General features: G+C 42.0%; 1 protein-coding gene across 3 annotated transcripts in view; it reads right to left on the bottom strand.

Moving 5' to 3' along the window:
- The window catches only part of LOC126343123 (serine proteinase stubble), a 746,947-nt gene that overhangs the window by 100,511 nt on the left and 631,136 nt on the right, over positions 1–15,300 (bottom strand). For all 3 annotated transcript variants that reach the window (XM_050001914.1, XM_050001915.1, XM_050001916.1), the window contains one exon: positions 323–575. In XM_050001914.1, coding sequence (XP_049857871.1) covers positions 323–575 — 253 coding nt within the window. The remainder of the gene's footprint in view (positions 1–322; positions 576–15,300) is intronic.

Here is a 15,300-nt window from a genome sequence, read left to right as displayed (position 1 = left end):
ACCACCCTCGAGGAAATGGGAACTTACACAAAATTAATAAAAAGGAGGATCTGATAAGATTTCTAAGGGCAAAGTGTTTCCAGCAGCCGAATTCATTATCACAAATGCAGATAATCTTGTGCAGGTAAACTTGTACAGGTAAAAATGCACAGTTAAAAGCGCGCAGGTAATCTGCACATGTCCCCTTACCAGGTAAACTGGAATGTTTTTGACGCCTTTAACGAATTTGACGCTTATAGCGTCCTTGTGTGGCGTCCCGGTGAGCGTTTCCAACGGCCACAAAACAGGTGTTTGCTAAAAGTAGCAGGTGCAGCGTACTCACTGGATGCCGCTGGCCGAGGTGACTGGAGGATCCGGGGGGACGTAGAGCACGGCCGGGGTTCCCGGCGGGCCCGGCGGCAGCGGCGGCGGCAGCGCCTCGTTGCTGGAGTCGTTGTGCGCGCAGCAGCTGCCGAACATGAACGTGTCCACGCACATGCCCACGTGCCGGCCCTCGCTCTTGATGCACTCCCACACGAACATGCACGTGCCCTCCACGCTGTTCACCGAGCACGGCTTCGGGCTGATCTTGTAGCCTGCAACACAGCAACCGCGTCCCATGTAGGTTTCAGCTTCGGAGCACCCGTGGTATCGTCTCTGTATTCTTCCTCTCCGGGCTTAACAGCGACCTCGTGTACGGCGGAATCACCTCTTAAATTACTTTTGGCTCGTTAAAGATATTAATTGTAATCTCTTGTCACCTAGACAAACTGGCTCATGAAACAAAAAGTAAAGCATTGACGTAAATCATTAATAACTGTCATATAGGCATCAACTTCGACATTTTTGGGCCAGAACGACCGACTCTTCTGACAGAAATTCAATGATACAACAGTGCCGTAGGCCTGACGAGAAATTGTGCAGTGATCCTCAGATCGATGAGCCGCGCGGGATTAGCTGAGCGGTCTAGGGCGCTGCAGTCATGGACTGTGCGGCTGGTCCTGGCGGAGGTTAGAGTCCTCCCTCGGGGATGGGTGTGTGTGTTTGCCCTTAGGATAATTTAGGTTAAGTAGTGTGTAAGCTTAGGGACTGATGACCTCAGCAGTTAAGTCCCATAAGATTTCACACACATTTGAACGTCAGATCGACGACGGCTTTCACGCAGTTCTCTACGCAAGTCTAGCCTACGAATATTCATATCTGCATGCTTCCTGCATCCTACATCTCCTTGAATTTGATCTTCCTCTACGATTTTTTATCTCCGTACCACTTCCTTCCATGACCAAATTAACAATTCTTTGACGGCTCAGGATGTGTTCTATCAACCAATACCTTCTTTTAGTCAAGATTTCCCATAAAGCCCATTTCTCCGGTATTAATTTATCCATGTGTTTGGTGATTTAGCTCTTTCTCGTTACTCGAAGAAATACAGCAACAATCCACTTTTGTACACTTTTATCTGCGTCAAGAAGCGTTTCGGTCTTGCACCCATCTTCAATTGGCGAAACAAAATTTATATCTTCGTCGATATAACGTGACGTGTGCAAAACGACAAATCGTAATGCTGTTTAAAAACTGGATGTTTGCTTCATTTCTTCAAGTAACCTCTTCATTACAAGAACGAAATTTTCACTCTGCTGCGGAGTGTGTGCTGATATGAAACTTCCTGGCAGATTAAAGCTGTGTGCCGGACCGAGACTCGAACTCGGGACCTTTGCCTTTCGCGGGCAAGTTCTGGTTCTGCACGTTTCGTGGGAGAGCTTCTGCAAAATTTGGAAGGTAGGAGACGAGGTAATGACAGAAGTAAAGCTGTGAGGACGGGGCTTGAGTCGTGTTTGGGTAGCTCAGTCGATTGCCGGAACGGTAGCTCAGCGTGTTCGGTCAGAGGGTTAGCTGCCCTCTGTAATAAAAAAAAAACTGAGTAAATGGATCAACGATGAACTGAAACGGGTGTCTTGCGACGTCCGCCCCGAGCAGATGAAACGAACAAAATGAGATTTAAAAAAAATAGTCGGTTGAGCAATTGCCCGCGAAAGGCAAAGGTCCCGAGTTCGAGTCTCGGAATCTGCCAGGAAGTTTCAACCTCTTCATTACTTACTGATATTTCATTCCAATTTTTAGCATTCTTCTAATGCACAGCATTTCTATTCGCTTCTTATCTTACCGGACATTTTTCACTGCCACATAACATTGCAATCCGAACAAATACTTCAAGAAATTCCCGAAATTTATAATCATTGTTAAGAAAATTTCTATTTTTCGTAAACACTTTCCTTTATATTGCAAGTTAGCATTTTATATCGCCGGTATTTCAGCCATCGTCTCTTACCTTTGTGCCCAAATAGAATGACTTGCTTACTAGTATCAACTCCTCATTTCCTTATCTTATCTCTATAGTTACTTGATTTAATTAGAATACACACCATCATATCGATATTCTTTTTATGACACCTTTTAAAGACAACCATTCCGTTAAACTGCTTTTGCAAGTCCTTTGCAGTCTCTGACAGAATTACAATGTCATCGCCAAATCTTAAGGTTAAGATTTTATTTCTTATTTCTGAACTTTAATTCTCTTCCCAAATTTCTCGTTGGTCTCCTGTATTGCTTGGTCTATGAACTAAATAGCAGTGGGGATAGGCTAGTACACAGTCCTACTCTCGTCTCTATTACTGTCTCCATTTCAGGTCCTTTGACTTTTATAACTGCTGTCTGGATTCTGTTCAAGTTGTAGATAGCTTTCGCTTCCAATATTTTATCCTAGGCGATATCACGGTTTCAAAGACAGTGTTCCAGCGAACATTATCGAAAGTATTTTCTAAAATACAGATGCTATACATATAGAATTGCCTTTAGTGCCTTGCGTGTTTCTACATTTTTCCGGAACTCAAATTGATCTACTGACAGGTCGACCTCTATCGGTCAGTCCATCCTGTAGTGTACAATGAAAAGAAAATACGGAGTAAAAATACTTTTGGTATGGTGATTTTTGTACTGTTGTTGTGTTGTGCCCGTTTTAATGGTGGACCGTTTCGGAAGTCTACACCATTAGGCATGGAATCTGTCACCATCGAGGCAAGCGATACTTGATGTTTACACTACCTTCGACGGGAAGTGGAAGGAATCTTTTGGCCAACACGCCGTTAATACGGCCACAAGAAATGCACAAAAATCCGCAAATCAATTTATTTTTACTTTGCAATTTAAATCATACATAAAAAGATATCACTGATTCTCTCTCATACATATCCGGTGTTTTCACCCAAAAATGCTATAATTGCATTAAAAAAACAAATTGATACATGTAGCCCGATGACCAATGAAACTGCGAAAAAGTAATGGCATTCATCTACATCTGCATCTGCATGGATACTCCGCAAATCACATTTAAGTGACTGGCACAGGATTCATCGAACCACCTTCACAAGTCTCTATTATTCCAATCTCGTGTAGTGCTCGGAAAGAAGGAACACCTATATCTTTCCATACGGACGCTGATTTACCTTATTTTATCACCGTGATCGTTTCTCCCATTGTAGGTCGGTGTCAACAAAATATTTTCACATTCGGACGAGAAAGTTTGTGATGGGAATTTGGTGAGTAGATTCCGCCGCAACAAAAAACGCCTTTATTTTAATGATATCCTGCCCAAATCCTGTGTCATTTCAGTGACACTCTCTCCCCTTCTTTGAACTTTTTCGATGTACCATATTTTGTGAGAATACGAAACGTGCTGCCTTCTTTGGACTTTTTCGATGTACTCCATCAGTCCTATCTGGTAAGGATCCTACACCGCGCAGCAGTATTCTAAACGAGGACGGACAAACGCAGCGTAGGCATTCTGCGTGGTAGATCTGATACATTTTCTAAGGGTCCTGTCAATAAAACACAGTCTTTGGTTAGCCTTCCCCACAACATTTTCTATGTGTTCCTTCGTATTTAAGTTGTTCGTAATTGTAATTCCTAGGTATTACGGCCTTTAGATTTGACTGATTTATTATGTAATCGAAGTTTAACTAATTCCTTTTAGCACTCATGTGGATGACCTCACACTTTTCGTTATTTAGAGTCAACTGCCAATTTTCGCACTATTCAGATATCTTTTTCTAAATCGTTCTGCAATTTGTTTTGATGTTTTGGTGACTTTATTAGTCGATAAACGATAGCGTCAACTGCAAACAATCTAAGATGGCTGCTCAGATTGTCTCCCAAATCGTTTACATAGATAAGGAACAGCAAAGGGCCTATAGCACTACCTTGGGGAAAGCCAGAAATCCCTTCTGTTTTACTCGATAGCTTTCTGTCAAATGCTACGAACTGTGAGCTCCCTGACAGGAAATCACAAATCCAATCACATGAGACGATATTCCATAAGCAAGCGATTTCACTACAAGCCACTTGTGTGGTACAGTGTCAAAAGCCTTTCGGAAATCCAGAAATACGGAATCGATCTGAAATCCCTTGTCAATAGCGCTCAACACTTCATGCGAATAAAGAGCTAGTTGTGTTTCACAAGAACGATGTTTTCTAAACCCCTGTTGACTGTATATCAATAGGCCGTTTTCTTCGAGGTTCGAACACAATATATTTATATTATGAATCTCTTCTCCCTGCGCCTCTGGATTAAGATTACAAATGCCTTTAATGAGTCAAAAATAGTTTGTGGTAAATAAGTTAGGCACCTCACCCTTTACGTAATTCAGACACAAATTCCGTCGCGTGTGTTGCCAAGAATCCACTGGAAACAGAAGGAATCGAATCAGTTTCGAAATTTTGTGAACTATGTTATGCTGTATCACTGATGAGACCTTTCAGAAACTATGTTATTATGGAAGATGAAATGAAAGATCGAATTCGGAAAACTTACGAATCGCCATTAACTATAATTACTTCGAGATACACGATGCACGACGACGGAGCAAGATAATGCTTAGTAGGGAAAGTAAATGTCACACCCCGCTCAGATTTAGTAGTAAAATGACCCAGTGGATAGCCCGTCAAAAAGTGAGCACAGATCAAGCATGAAAACTGGAACATGATGTACTGAGCTGTGGAAAAAGAAATAAAATAAACGATGCAAGCTCATGATGTGCAACATGACGGAATTATGAAAGTTACGTCGTCGTAGTTGTGTGGTCATGGTGATGCTCAGTGAAACGGAAGATCCGTGTTCAAAACTCCCTCGTGCCACTTCTTTTTTCGCAAAATTATGAACTTTCCGGCCGGTCATTGCGTGTCTGTTCTCCTTCTGTGTTCTTGGCAATTGTTGTACTATATATTGATTATGGAATATGAGTCATGTAATAAAAACATATTACCGTCGCCAGCAAACGAGACGAATAGTGCGAGATGCCGCACAGTCCTCTCACAGAAATGAAAACAACAGAAAAAACGGGTGTGAACTATGTTAGAACAAAGGAATTCAGGAGGCAAGGCTTCCAAAAAGAAACGCAAGAGTCATAACAAGTGATACTTGTGTAGAACAAATGGGAGGTATGTGCGTCTGGAGGTCCCTTCCTTACACCTCGCTGCTGCAAACGCACGTTACATCACGAAGCAGACACTTATCTGAATACAGCGAACAGACACGTCAGTGGACGGACGTTCAGTTCATAATTTCGTGAAACAAATATGGGGAACGATAGAGATTTAAACACGGATCTCCTCCTTCCCAGTCCAACGCAGTAGATCACAGAACCACATTTTATCCTACATGTGGTTAGGATTAATAGACCATTTTCACGTCGTAGTCCATGAGAGCGTTTCATGTTACAAAATGATCTCCTCCTTCCCAGTCCAACGCGGTGACCATACAACCACCAGTCATATCAAGTCCTTGGTTTGCAAAAGTAGAGGACTTGCGATAAGCTCTGACAAAATAATAGTTCTATCCACTTGGTTTAAGATCATGGCTTGCAACGGGAAGTCCCTAATTACGCCTGGAACGAAAAGCATCAACTAGGCTTTGAGCAAAAGGATCTGATGCATTACACAGCGAAACTCTTTATCACACCAAACTGAATTCTCGAAGCGCGTTGAGAAATGTTGCAATTGTCACTTTTAAATTTGCCTTCGTATACGAGATTAGCACATTCACAAAGCAACTACAAGACCGACCAACGTGCGCTAACTCCGGAGGAAAACATGCAGCAAGTCTGCTAGCAAGACATTCAATGATACCATGAATACACTGGTAGAAAAAAGTCAAAGCAACAGCTAAGGAGGAGATCGTGCATAGCAATGCTATAAAAGTAGAAAATGTAGCAATAAAAAGAAATCAAAGTAAGCGATGGAAACAATACAAAAAATTAGCGGCGAGGTGTCAGTCGGAAAACCATCGTCTGAGAGGTAACCGAAATTCTAAGTGACACAGCTGAAGTTGTGAACTTAATATGTTGGCCACACAAGCCGCAGCCGGTGTTTGGCCTTGACAATTAGTCTCCTCCCACTTCTCTGGTCCATGTGTTGTTTTCCAGCTAGTCCCATCGTAATCATATCCTCTCTGATGGCATCAGCCCATCTCATTCGTTGCCTTCCTCTCGGTAAAAATGGAAATGAGCGTATGGCATCGTTGGCCGGGAGGCCCCATTCGGGGGAGTTCAGCCACCGAGTGCATGTCTTATTGCAGTCGACGCCACATGGGCGACTAGTTATCTGGTGATGGGGGTGAAATGACGAGGAGAACACAAAACCCAGTCCACGAGCGGAGGATATCTCCAACCCGGCCGGGAATCGAACCCGGGCCCGCTTGCACGGGAGGCGAGCACGTTAACACCCAGCTAAGCAGGCGGACCTTCCTCTCAGTATGTGAACTCTTGACGTCTTGTTCCGCTACCTGCCTGGTGATCTGGCTTTATCGGCGCATTACGTGCCCGCACCACTCTAGTCCCCTCCCTTTAATCACTAACACAACGTTCAGTGATTTGTAAAACTCCTGAAGTTCCTTTTTCTTCAGTCGTCTCCATCCTTCACTTGTACAAAACTATGTCTCAGAACAGTATTCTCAGATGTCAGGAATTTTCTTTCTCCCTTTTGGGTGTGAGTCCAGGTCTCTGATCCGTACAGTACCACGAGTTGTATTACAACCTTGTAGATCCTAATCTTCGTGGATATCGATAGAAGCTGAGACTTGAACAGCTTTCCGAATGCTAACCTTGGCCGGACGAGGTGGCCGAGCGGTTCTAGGTGCTTCAGTCTGTAACCGCGCGACCGCTACGGTCGCAGGTTCGAATCCGGCCTCGGGCATGGATGTGTGTGATGTCCTTAGGTTAGTTAGGTTTAAGTAGTTCTAGTCTAGGGGACTGATGACCTCAGATGTTAAGTCTCATAGTGCTCAGAGCCATTTGAACCATTTGCTAACCTTATCCTGTTTCCTGCTTGAATTCTTGTCATTATTTCTTGGTCCTTCTCTTTTCTTTCACTGAGTATTGCTCCTAAATATTTGAGCTCTTTTACTCTTGGAAAGATTTTACCATCCACGTCTAAAAGTGTGTCATCGTTCTCTCTGCTCACTACGAGGTGAAGCCGGAATTACAAAATGTAGGACGCAAAGTAACTGTGGTTACTTGTCTTCTATCATTAAAAGGGCGGAACTCAGGTCATTACTGAACATGATTTTCTGTCATAAGATATGTTAGCTTAAAAAACTAATAGTTTTTATAGCAATAAAGTAAAACCACACACACACGTTAAGCACTAACCACACTCGCTAAAGGCGGACATTGTTACACGACCTATAATTCTGTCATTTTTGCTTTTAAAAAACTGTTCAGTTCATCTAAGAAAGCGCTATGTAGATAAAGGCTGAAAAGGGGCAGAACTGAACTACGCCGATAAGAGAACCGATTGTGTGGGAGTTTGTTGTACAAACAAGTGTCCTTGGAGTTCTAGCTAATAAAATTGGTGATATAAAATCCTCACGGACGTCTAATACTGACTTCGATACCTACAGGTTTGGAACTCTTTTACTTATGTCACTATTTCAAATAGAATATTTACAGAATGAGATTTTCACTCTGCAGCGGAGCGTGCGCTAAGCCATGTCTCCGCAGTATCCTTTCTTTCAGGAGTGCTAGTTCTGCAAGGTTCGCAGGAGAGCTTCTGTAAAGTTTGGATGGTAGGAGACGAGATACTGGCAGAAGGAAAGCTGTGAGGACCGGGCGTGAGTCGTGCTTCGGTAGCTCAGATGGTAGAGCACTTGTCCGCGAAAGGCAAAGGTCCCGAGTTCGAGTCTCGGTCAGGGATACAGTTTTAATCTGCCAAGAAGTTTCAGAATATTTACATTCTGTGTTTCCATTAGCTAGTCTAGTAGGATGTTGCCCCCTCATTCATTTGCTTTGACTTGCAAGATACGTAACGATTTTTTAGTTACACTATTTAAAGGAATCATAATTTGTGTTCTATTGCATCCTGAAATAAATATTTCTGTGACAACATAAAACAAGAAAAAATTGTCAAAATATCAAGGTGAAAACTAAAATCACGAGGGTCTGTAACCGCAGACGGTCAGGTTCATTAAATATTCGGCATGATTCAGGTTTCACTAAACTTTCGTTTGAGCCAGCATCCCAGTCTTGCTGCAGTTAGATACTTTTGGGACGAAACTTGCGAAGTTATTGCATGTTTCCGTTTCTCGATTACGGTTTAGGAGCAATAAACCGCTTTGAAAAATTATACTAGCCAGGAGGCCGGCGAGGTCGCTTCCGCGGTGGAAATGTGCGCCACAGGTGTTCGTCCTCAGCCAGCGCCTCGGGTTGTGAAGAAATGCGATCCTAATTAGGAGGAGAGGCTGGGGCCGTCAGCCCCGGGCCGTGCCCCGTATCGGCCGAGTCCTGCTTCCGGGCTCGGCAGAACAAGTGTTACTTGCCGATAGGCAGGCAGCGTTCTCACCAATCATGTATCAATATATAGACATATTTTGTTTTCACTAAATTCTGAGGCCTTTCGTTCTTAGATACAACAGTTGTTGATACTGTAACTTATAGCTTAAGGTGAGAATTGTGATTTTTGCTGAATTCTAGAACAAAAATTCACAATGAAATGCAAACATACAGCAATTACGCTACGCAAATCGCACAGAAATTTAATTACCTGTACATCACGTCATATTAATACAGTATTACACTGCCTCTAGCCTCGATAAAGGACCCATCGAAGAAGAGACTCTATGAGTTTCTTAAGGTATGCCATATCCAGCTGAACCCACTGGCTGATGATCAGATCCATAAGAGTTACCCAGTTATGAAGATATTGATTGCTATGTTTCAGCGGCTCTTCCAAACAATCGCAGAGGTTTTGTATGGGATTCAGATCGGGTGATGGGGCAGTCGAGGTGCAACAGTAGGGTACCTGAATTACGGGCCCAAACTGTGGTGCAGCGCCCCCCCCCCCCCCCCCAAAAAAATAGCAGAACACTCTCCGGCCTGAGATAAAGTACCGCACACTGTGGGTTAAGCGTTTCATTGGTCCATTGGTGCAGTCGACGTATGTGCGTAATTTGAAAAGAAACAAAATCACTACTGACCAGTTTCTGTGTTGTTTGGCTCAACTAAAGACACGCAGCTTCATGTGGCAGTGTGATCAACTACATGTAGCGAGGTTCACGACTTCAAGAGTCCATTGTACACATATCCTCTCGCAATGCTCACTCGAAAACTGGTTGCAATAGACCTGCATTTTGTGACAACAGCAATTTGTTGTCACTGACATGGCGTGACACTCCTTTCCTGTCCCAGTCGGTTAGGAACTTTTTGCAGCCACTGTTCTTACGCCGGGTTACATAGTTGCGAGTCCTACACCATCCCTCGTACTCTCGTCGGATCGTCCACTCTGATGTACCTACAGATCAGGCTTCTTCGTTCAGGGCGTGGTCATACGCACGTCCAAACACCAGTCTGTCACGACTCCACGTCGATCCATCTTATTCCGTCGATTCCACAAAGCAGACTGGTACATTCACACCACTCCACTGCCCTTACTTAACATCAAGTTTGGAGGATCACAAGGTCGCCTTGTACCAGAGCTCCATAGCAACAAGTGTGCTGTTTTAATGGCATGTCTAATATTTTGTCTAGTGCACTTATGAGGAAACAGTGGAGGAAATGTGATGGGTTTCGTTCGAAATGCAAAGTTCTTGTGGGCAGCTAATTGCTAGAATCTCAAACAATTCTACTAGGACCGTGAAATATCCTGACAAAAAAATGGTTCAAATGACTCTAAGCACTACCGGACTTAACAGCTGAGGTCATCAGTCCCCTAGACTTACAACTACTTAAACCTAACCAACCAAAGGACATGACACACATCCATGCCCGAGGCAGGATTCGAACCTGCGACAGTAGCAGCAGCTCGGTTCCGGCCTGAAGAAATCCTGACAGATCAGCAGTTCTGAATGTGATGTTTGAACACATATATGATCTTCACTGTTGACAGAGATGAAATATGTATTTGATAAACACATTTTACAGCCCCAAATATGATCCCCATTAGCTTCCCCTTCATAAGAAAGAATAAGGTATTTTTCAGATTTTGAACCTCCCTGTCACATCGCTGTCAAATTTTCCAGAATTTTAGTAAATGGGTCACTCTCATTAAGTGACGCAAACCGAAATTATTTAAGACGTTAATAAACTTGCAGATGACACAGAAATCTGGAGTTCGCTGTTGTGTTCACTGTTTTAAAAAACGTAAAAATGTGTTTATCATTAATGAAAACGTCATGTTTGTGACGCCCTGTTGGCGTTCTTAAAGGATTCTGGCAAGTCTTACGATTGCCACTCCGTCACCTCTATATCTAGACTGAATCGCGATGACTGCAACACTAGAATATGAGAAGTGAAGTGCCTAAAAACTAACATCTCTGAGAAACACTACATTTTTACGGAAAAGAAGATTTTTATTAGAAAAAGAGACTCATTTGACTATAACCCCTGTAAGCCTAGATAAAATGCGACAGACGTATCCCGAAAAACTGTTGCTTCGTATCCACATTCTGGACTGCAAATGCTACCAATCAAAGTCCCACGTGTATTCCGATTTACGAATACTTGCAACGTACAGTTGCAGAAAACGACAAGCTTCTTCCAAGTGCCTTATATATCACTCAAGTGAATGAGTGTGAGACATTACTGATGTCTTGAAGAACCGGTAATATCACTCATTTTGTGAAGTTAACCGTTTTACTGGCAGAGCTTCAAACTCCTCGATATTTGTTGACTATCTTTAGATGTGGTTATTTAATTTTGTTAGTACTATACAGGTACTTTCTCCCTCTGTTTCTTCGTCTTTAATGATAGTGCCACTTCATATCCACCAACACCAAACAGAAAAAATCCAAATGTCTTATCAGTATAGTGCACTTCAGCTACAGGAGCTTTGCGTTAATTTTTCAGCGTTTCTTCTTATTTAGCTTGTATTTGTTCTTTTATTCTTTAAATATAGAATATTGCTTGAGGACGGTGTATCGACTCTTTCTTAAGCCCCATTATGCGTTCTCAGTGTTCCTAAAGATTTATCACCAAGGATAATATATCTATGGTTCATGAATTGCTTTTACTGCTACGTGATTCGCGTGGGAACACGGCGTGCAAGGCTTTGCTGCTGCATGCTGATGGTTCAGATGTGATGAATTGCCGCTCCCACTCCCGGTCGATTGGTGTCCTTTTGTTATTTGGTTTGACGGATTTTATTACCTGTACAACAATACTGGACACACGCACTGAATGTTACACAAAGGAATTCATACGATTCGAGAGTGAGAAGGAATTCTGAAACTGGTAGTGGCATAATGAATATACTGACTGCGGCTGATTTGGTTTGTTAGAACTTTGTTACTTCTTGTCCTATATGTACATAAGCAGAAATTTTTGTCGCACGTTTCTAATTGGATATACCATAACTTTTCTTTTCCTTGTGTGAAAAGCGGAATAAGAAATATGGTAGCTTGTCTCCACTTACAGGTCCAGAAATACTATCTGAGTTTCCTGAGTATAACCTAAAAGGTTGGAGCAAAATTATGATACTGGATTCGTATCCCGGAATTGCAGAGTTACATTTCCCGCGTTTTCCTTGAGGTACGTGAACGGTATGTCGGCACGGTGTCTTTCAAGAGTTTGTAACTAATGTGTTGTCGCATGCTTGCACAGCTGAATTAGTTCTCTGCCTCTGATTTCTTGGATGTGGAAAGGATGCTCACTTCTAGCCGCCTTTCTCTGCAATTGACGGAGACAGAGGTGGCCCATCACTCATATCCCAAAAGAGGGACGTTTAATTTCCTTCGGTCATTCTGAAATAGATTTATATGACGTTAAAAAAAAACAGGCTATAGATGGGACTTGTTTCTATTACGGTGGCGGCAAATGTGTTCCTCTAACCACGTGCAACTGAGCTAGTGACCCGTCTCCAGTGACACCCCTTCGTTGGCGACACAAACTGACCTATATTAGCCTTCAAGCCCTCGAGTCATCCAGCCCTTCGGCGGCAAATGTACAAGTTCCCTTGATATTTGGAGCTTTTGCTGGAGCCAAAGCCGCAGAAGTTCACTGCATATCTCAGCTCTGTAGTGCTTTGACCCCACTCCTTGAAAGGTTTTCTTGTCGGCGTGCTTGGAGTTATTTCTGTTTGCACATTAATTGTGTCATCAGTCATCGCCTCGCCACATAATAATTTAACTCAGGATCGCTAAGTGAAGTTCAAAATGGTTCAAATGGCGCTGAGCACGATGGGACTTAACTGCTGTGGTCATCAGTCCCCTAGAACTTAGAAATACTTAAACCTAATTACCCTAAGGTCATCACACACATCCATGCCCGAGGCAGGATTCGAACCTGCGACCGTAGCGGTCGTGCGGTTCCAGACTGTAGCGCCTTTAACCGCACGGCCACTACGGCCGGCGCTAAGTGAAGTTTTCGATATAATCCGTGACAGCAAAAACTCAAGCATGTATCTTCATATCGAAGTGCGGAAGCTCTGTGGGCTCCATAAGTGAGCACCCTAAAATGTATATGGGTCAGTCACTCACTGGCGTGATATAGACAGTGACGCGCCAGGTGGTAGGCGATCATTTGAAAATTCTTTTTCATTTACAGGGTTATGCTTCATACTTGGGGTAATCCGGATTGTAAGAGACAGGCTGTGGCTATAAAGGGGCCGTGTATTAAATGTCTGCTGCGTAATTTCTTTTTTTGTTGACAAAGTACAGGCGTGTGTTGCCCCATGTGGTCACATTAGTAATGCGCATAGTTAAACAAACGTACTTTGTTTAATAAAGCCTGAGTCTTGGCGTGCTTTCTTTAGAGTCCCTCCTCGCTACCTTCGCGGTTGATCGTTGATTTTCAGTTTGTGAGTAGTAATCAGTTGCACGTATTTTTAAAAACATCAACAGGCTCGCAGGCGCCACCACAACAATTAACACACGACGTAAGTCGCCTCTTTTCAGGGAAGTTGTCGGCGCATTGGACTCTCATTTGCGAGGACGCCCATTCATATTCCCGTCCGATCATTCACACTGACATTTTCCTTGATTTCCCGGTTAAGGCAAATGCCGGGTGGGTCCTTTGAAGGGGCACGGGAGATTTCTTTCTCCACTTTTCGTAATGATGGCTTATTCTCCGTCTCTAATGATCCTGTTGTCGATGGGGCGCTAAACTTTTATCCTCCTTATCTTTTTTTCCAAAGTACTTCAATTAAGTAGCGTTTCTGCACGAAAAAGGCTTACAGGCCTTTCGACTTCGCGTCAGACTACAATTAGTCGTAATGACAGATAAGTAACATGGGAGTTATTCCGTCTTTTGGCACTGTAATTAAATCTTGTTTGGAACAAATCCCTTTCGCTTTCATTTAAAGTATCTTCAGTGGTCTCTATAAGATTGGAATTTTGTTTACAAATCATAAATAGTTCTCATGTTTAAAATTATTTTTATTAGTCACATTTTTTGGCTCCTACATATTTCAAGGGTTCAGTCACGCACAGATGTACGATTTATAGCGTAGTGCAATTGAATGATACATGAAATAACATCTGGGGATGAACAGAACTACTACTATTACTACTACTACTACTACTACTACTAGAAGCAAAAACGCGAGTAATTTGTAATGTTAATCACAGGAACTATTTGTGATCTCGATAAACCGATTTATAAGCAAAATCGCAACTATTACAGAGACCACTGAAGATATTGTAAATAAAAGCGAAACGTATCTCGCCCAAATAAGACTCTTCTTAGTCGCAAAAGACTTAATAAGTGCCACATTACTTGTGAAACTGCAACTGCGGAAGAGAGAACTCTAAAATTAAAAAAGGGACAGAGATGTCTTTTGGTTTTTGGTTTCATGACCATTCAACCAACCATAGTTTAAACACTTCGGTAAGAATTGTCAGTTTTGATTACTATCTATGCACAGATTTCAAGTCATTTATAGCAATGGAAGTATAAATTTTACAACACTGGTTTGCGTACACTACGTTTATTTATAGCAAAATTTGATTTAATGTAAGTTATAACACATTCTCTGTGGGTGTTTTTAGTATTTGGAAAAAGGGACCGATGACCGTAGCAGTCTGGTCCCTTTACCCCCACAAACCAACCAACCAACCAACTTAAGTTATAACAAAAGTGTATTACTTGAACTAAATAACTGTGTACAAATGCACATCAATTAATCTCGAATGAAAAACAGTCCATAGTTGCACTAATTACGTTAATTAACATAATTAGTGCAACTGTGGGCTGTTTTTCATTCGAAAAAATTTCGTAACGGTTGCTGATGTTGCTGCCATGATGAAAACAACACTTCAATTTATGTGTCCGATTTGTCTTTCGATATATTGGGTTACTGGGATCCGCCCTGGAAGCAATGAAGTTTTTAAAATTAGAGCAATTACAGTTCTCGGTCGCAAAAATTAATTCTTTTGACCTGGTTTTAGCACTTCTATGAGTCCCTTCATCAGAAACTAAACATTCAAACTGGCCTATAATATATGTACAAAAATTATGGGGAAATATTTTTATAAAAGTGTAAGTATCTACTAACAGTACACGAAAGAAACAGTACTTACATGTCATGCATGAAATAAATACCAAGTCATATTTAGTCAATAAAGCTTTATCGCTTTATAAAATAAATATCAAGCTATATTTAGTCACTAAAGCTTTATCGCTTGATATTTATTTTATACGTGATATGTAAGTACTGTTTCTTTTTTGTACTGTTTGTCAGTACTTACACTTTTATAAAAATATTTCCGCATAATTTTTGTACTTATATTATAGGCAAGTATAAATGTTTAATTTATGAGGAAGACATTCATAGCCGGCCGGT

The sequence above is a fragment of the Schistocerca gregaria genome, chromosome 1, assembly GCF_023897955.1.
Source record: "Schistocerca gregaria isolate iqSchGreg1 chromosome 1, iqSchGreg1.2, whole genome shotgun sequence".
NCBI lineage: Eukaryota > Metazoa > Arthropoda > Insecta > Orthoptera > Acrididae > Schistocerca > Schistocerca gregaria.
This window is presented reverse-complemented; position numbering and strand designations above follow the sequence as displayed.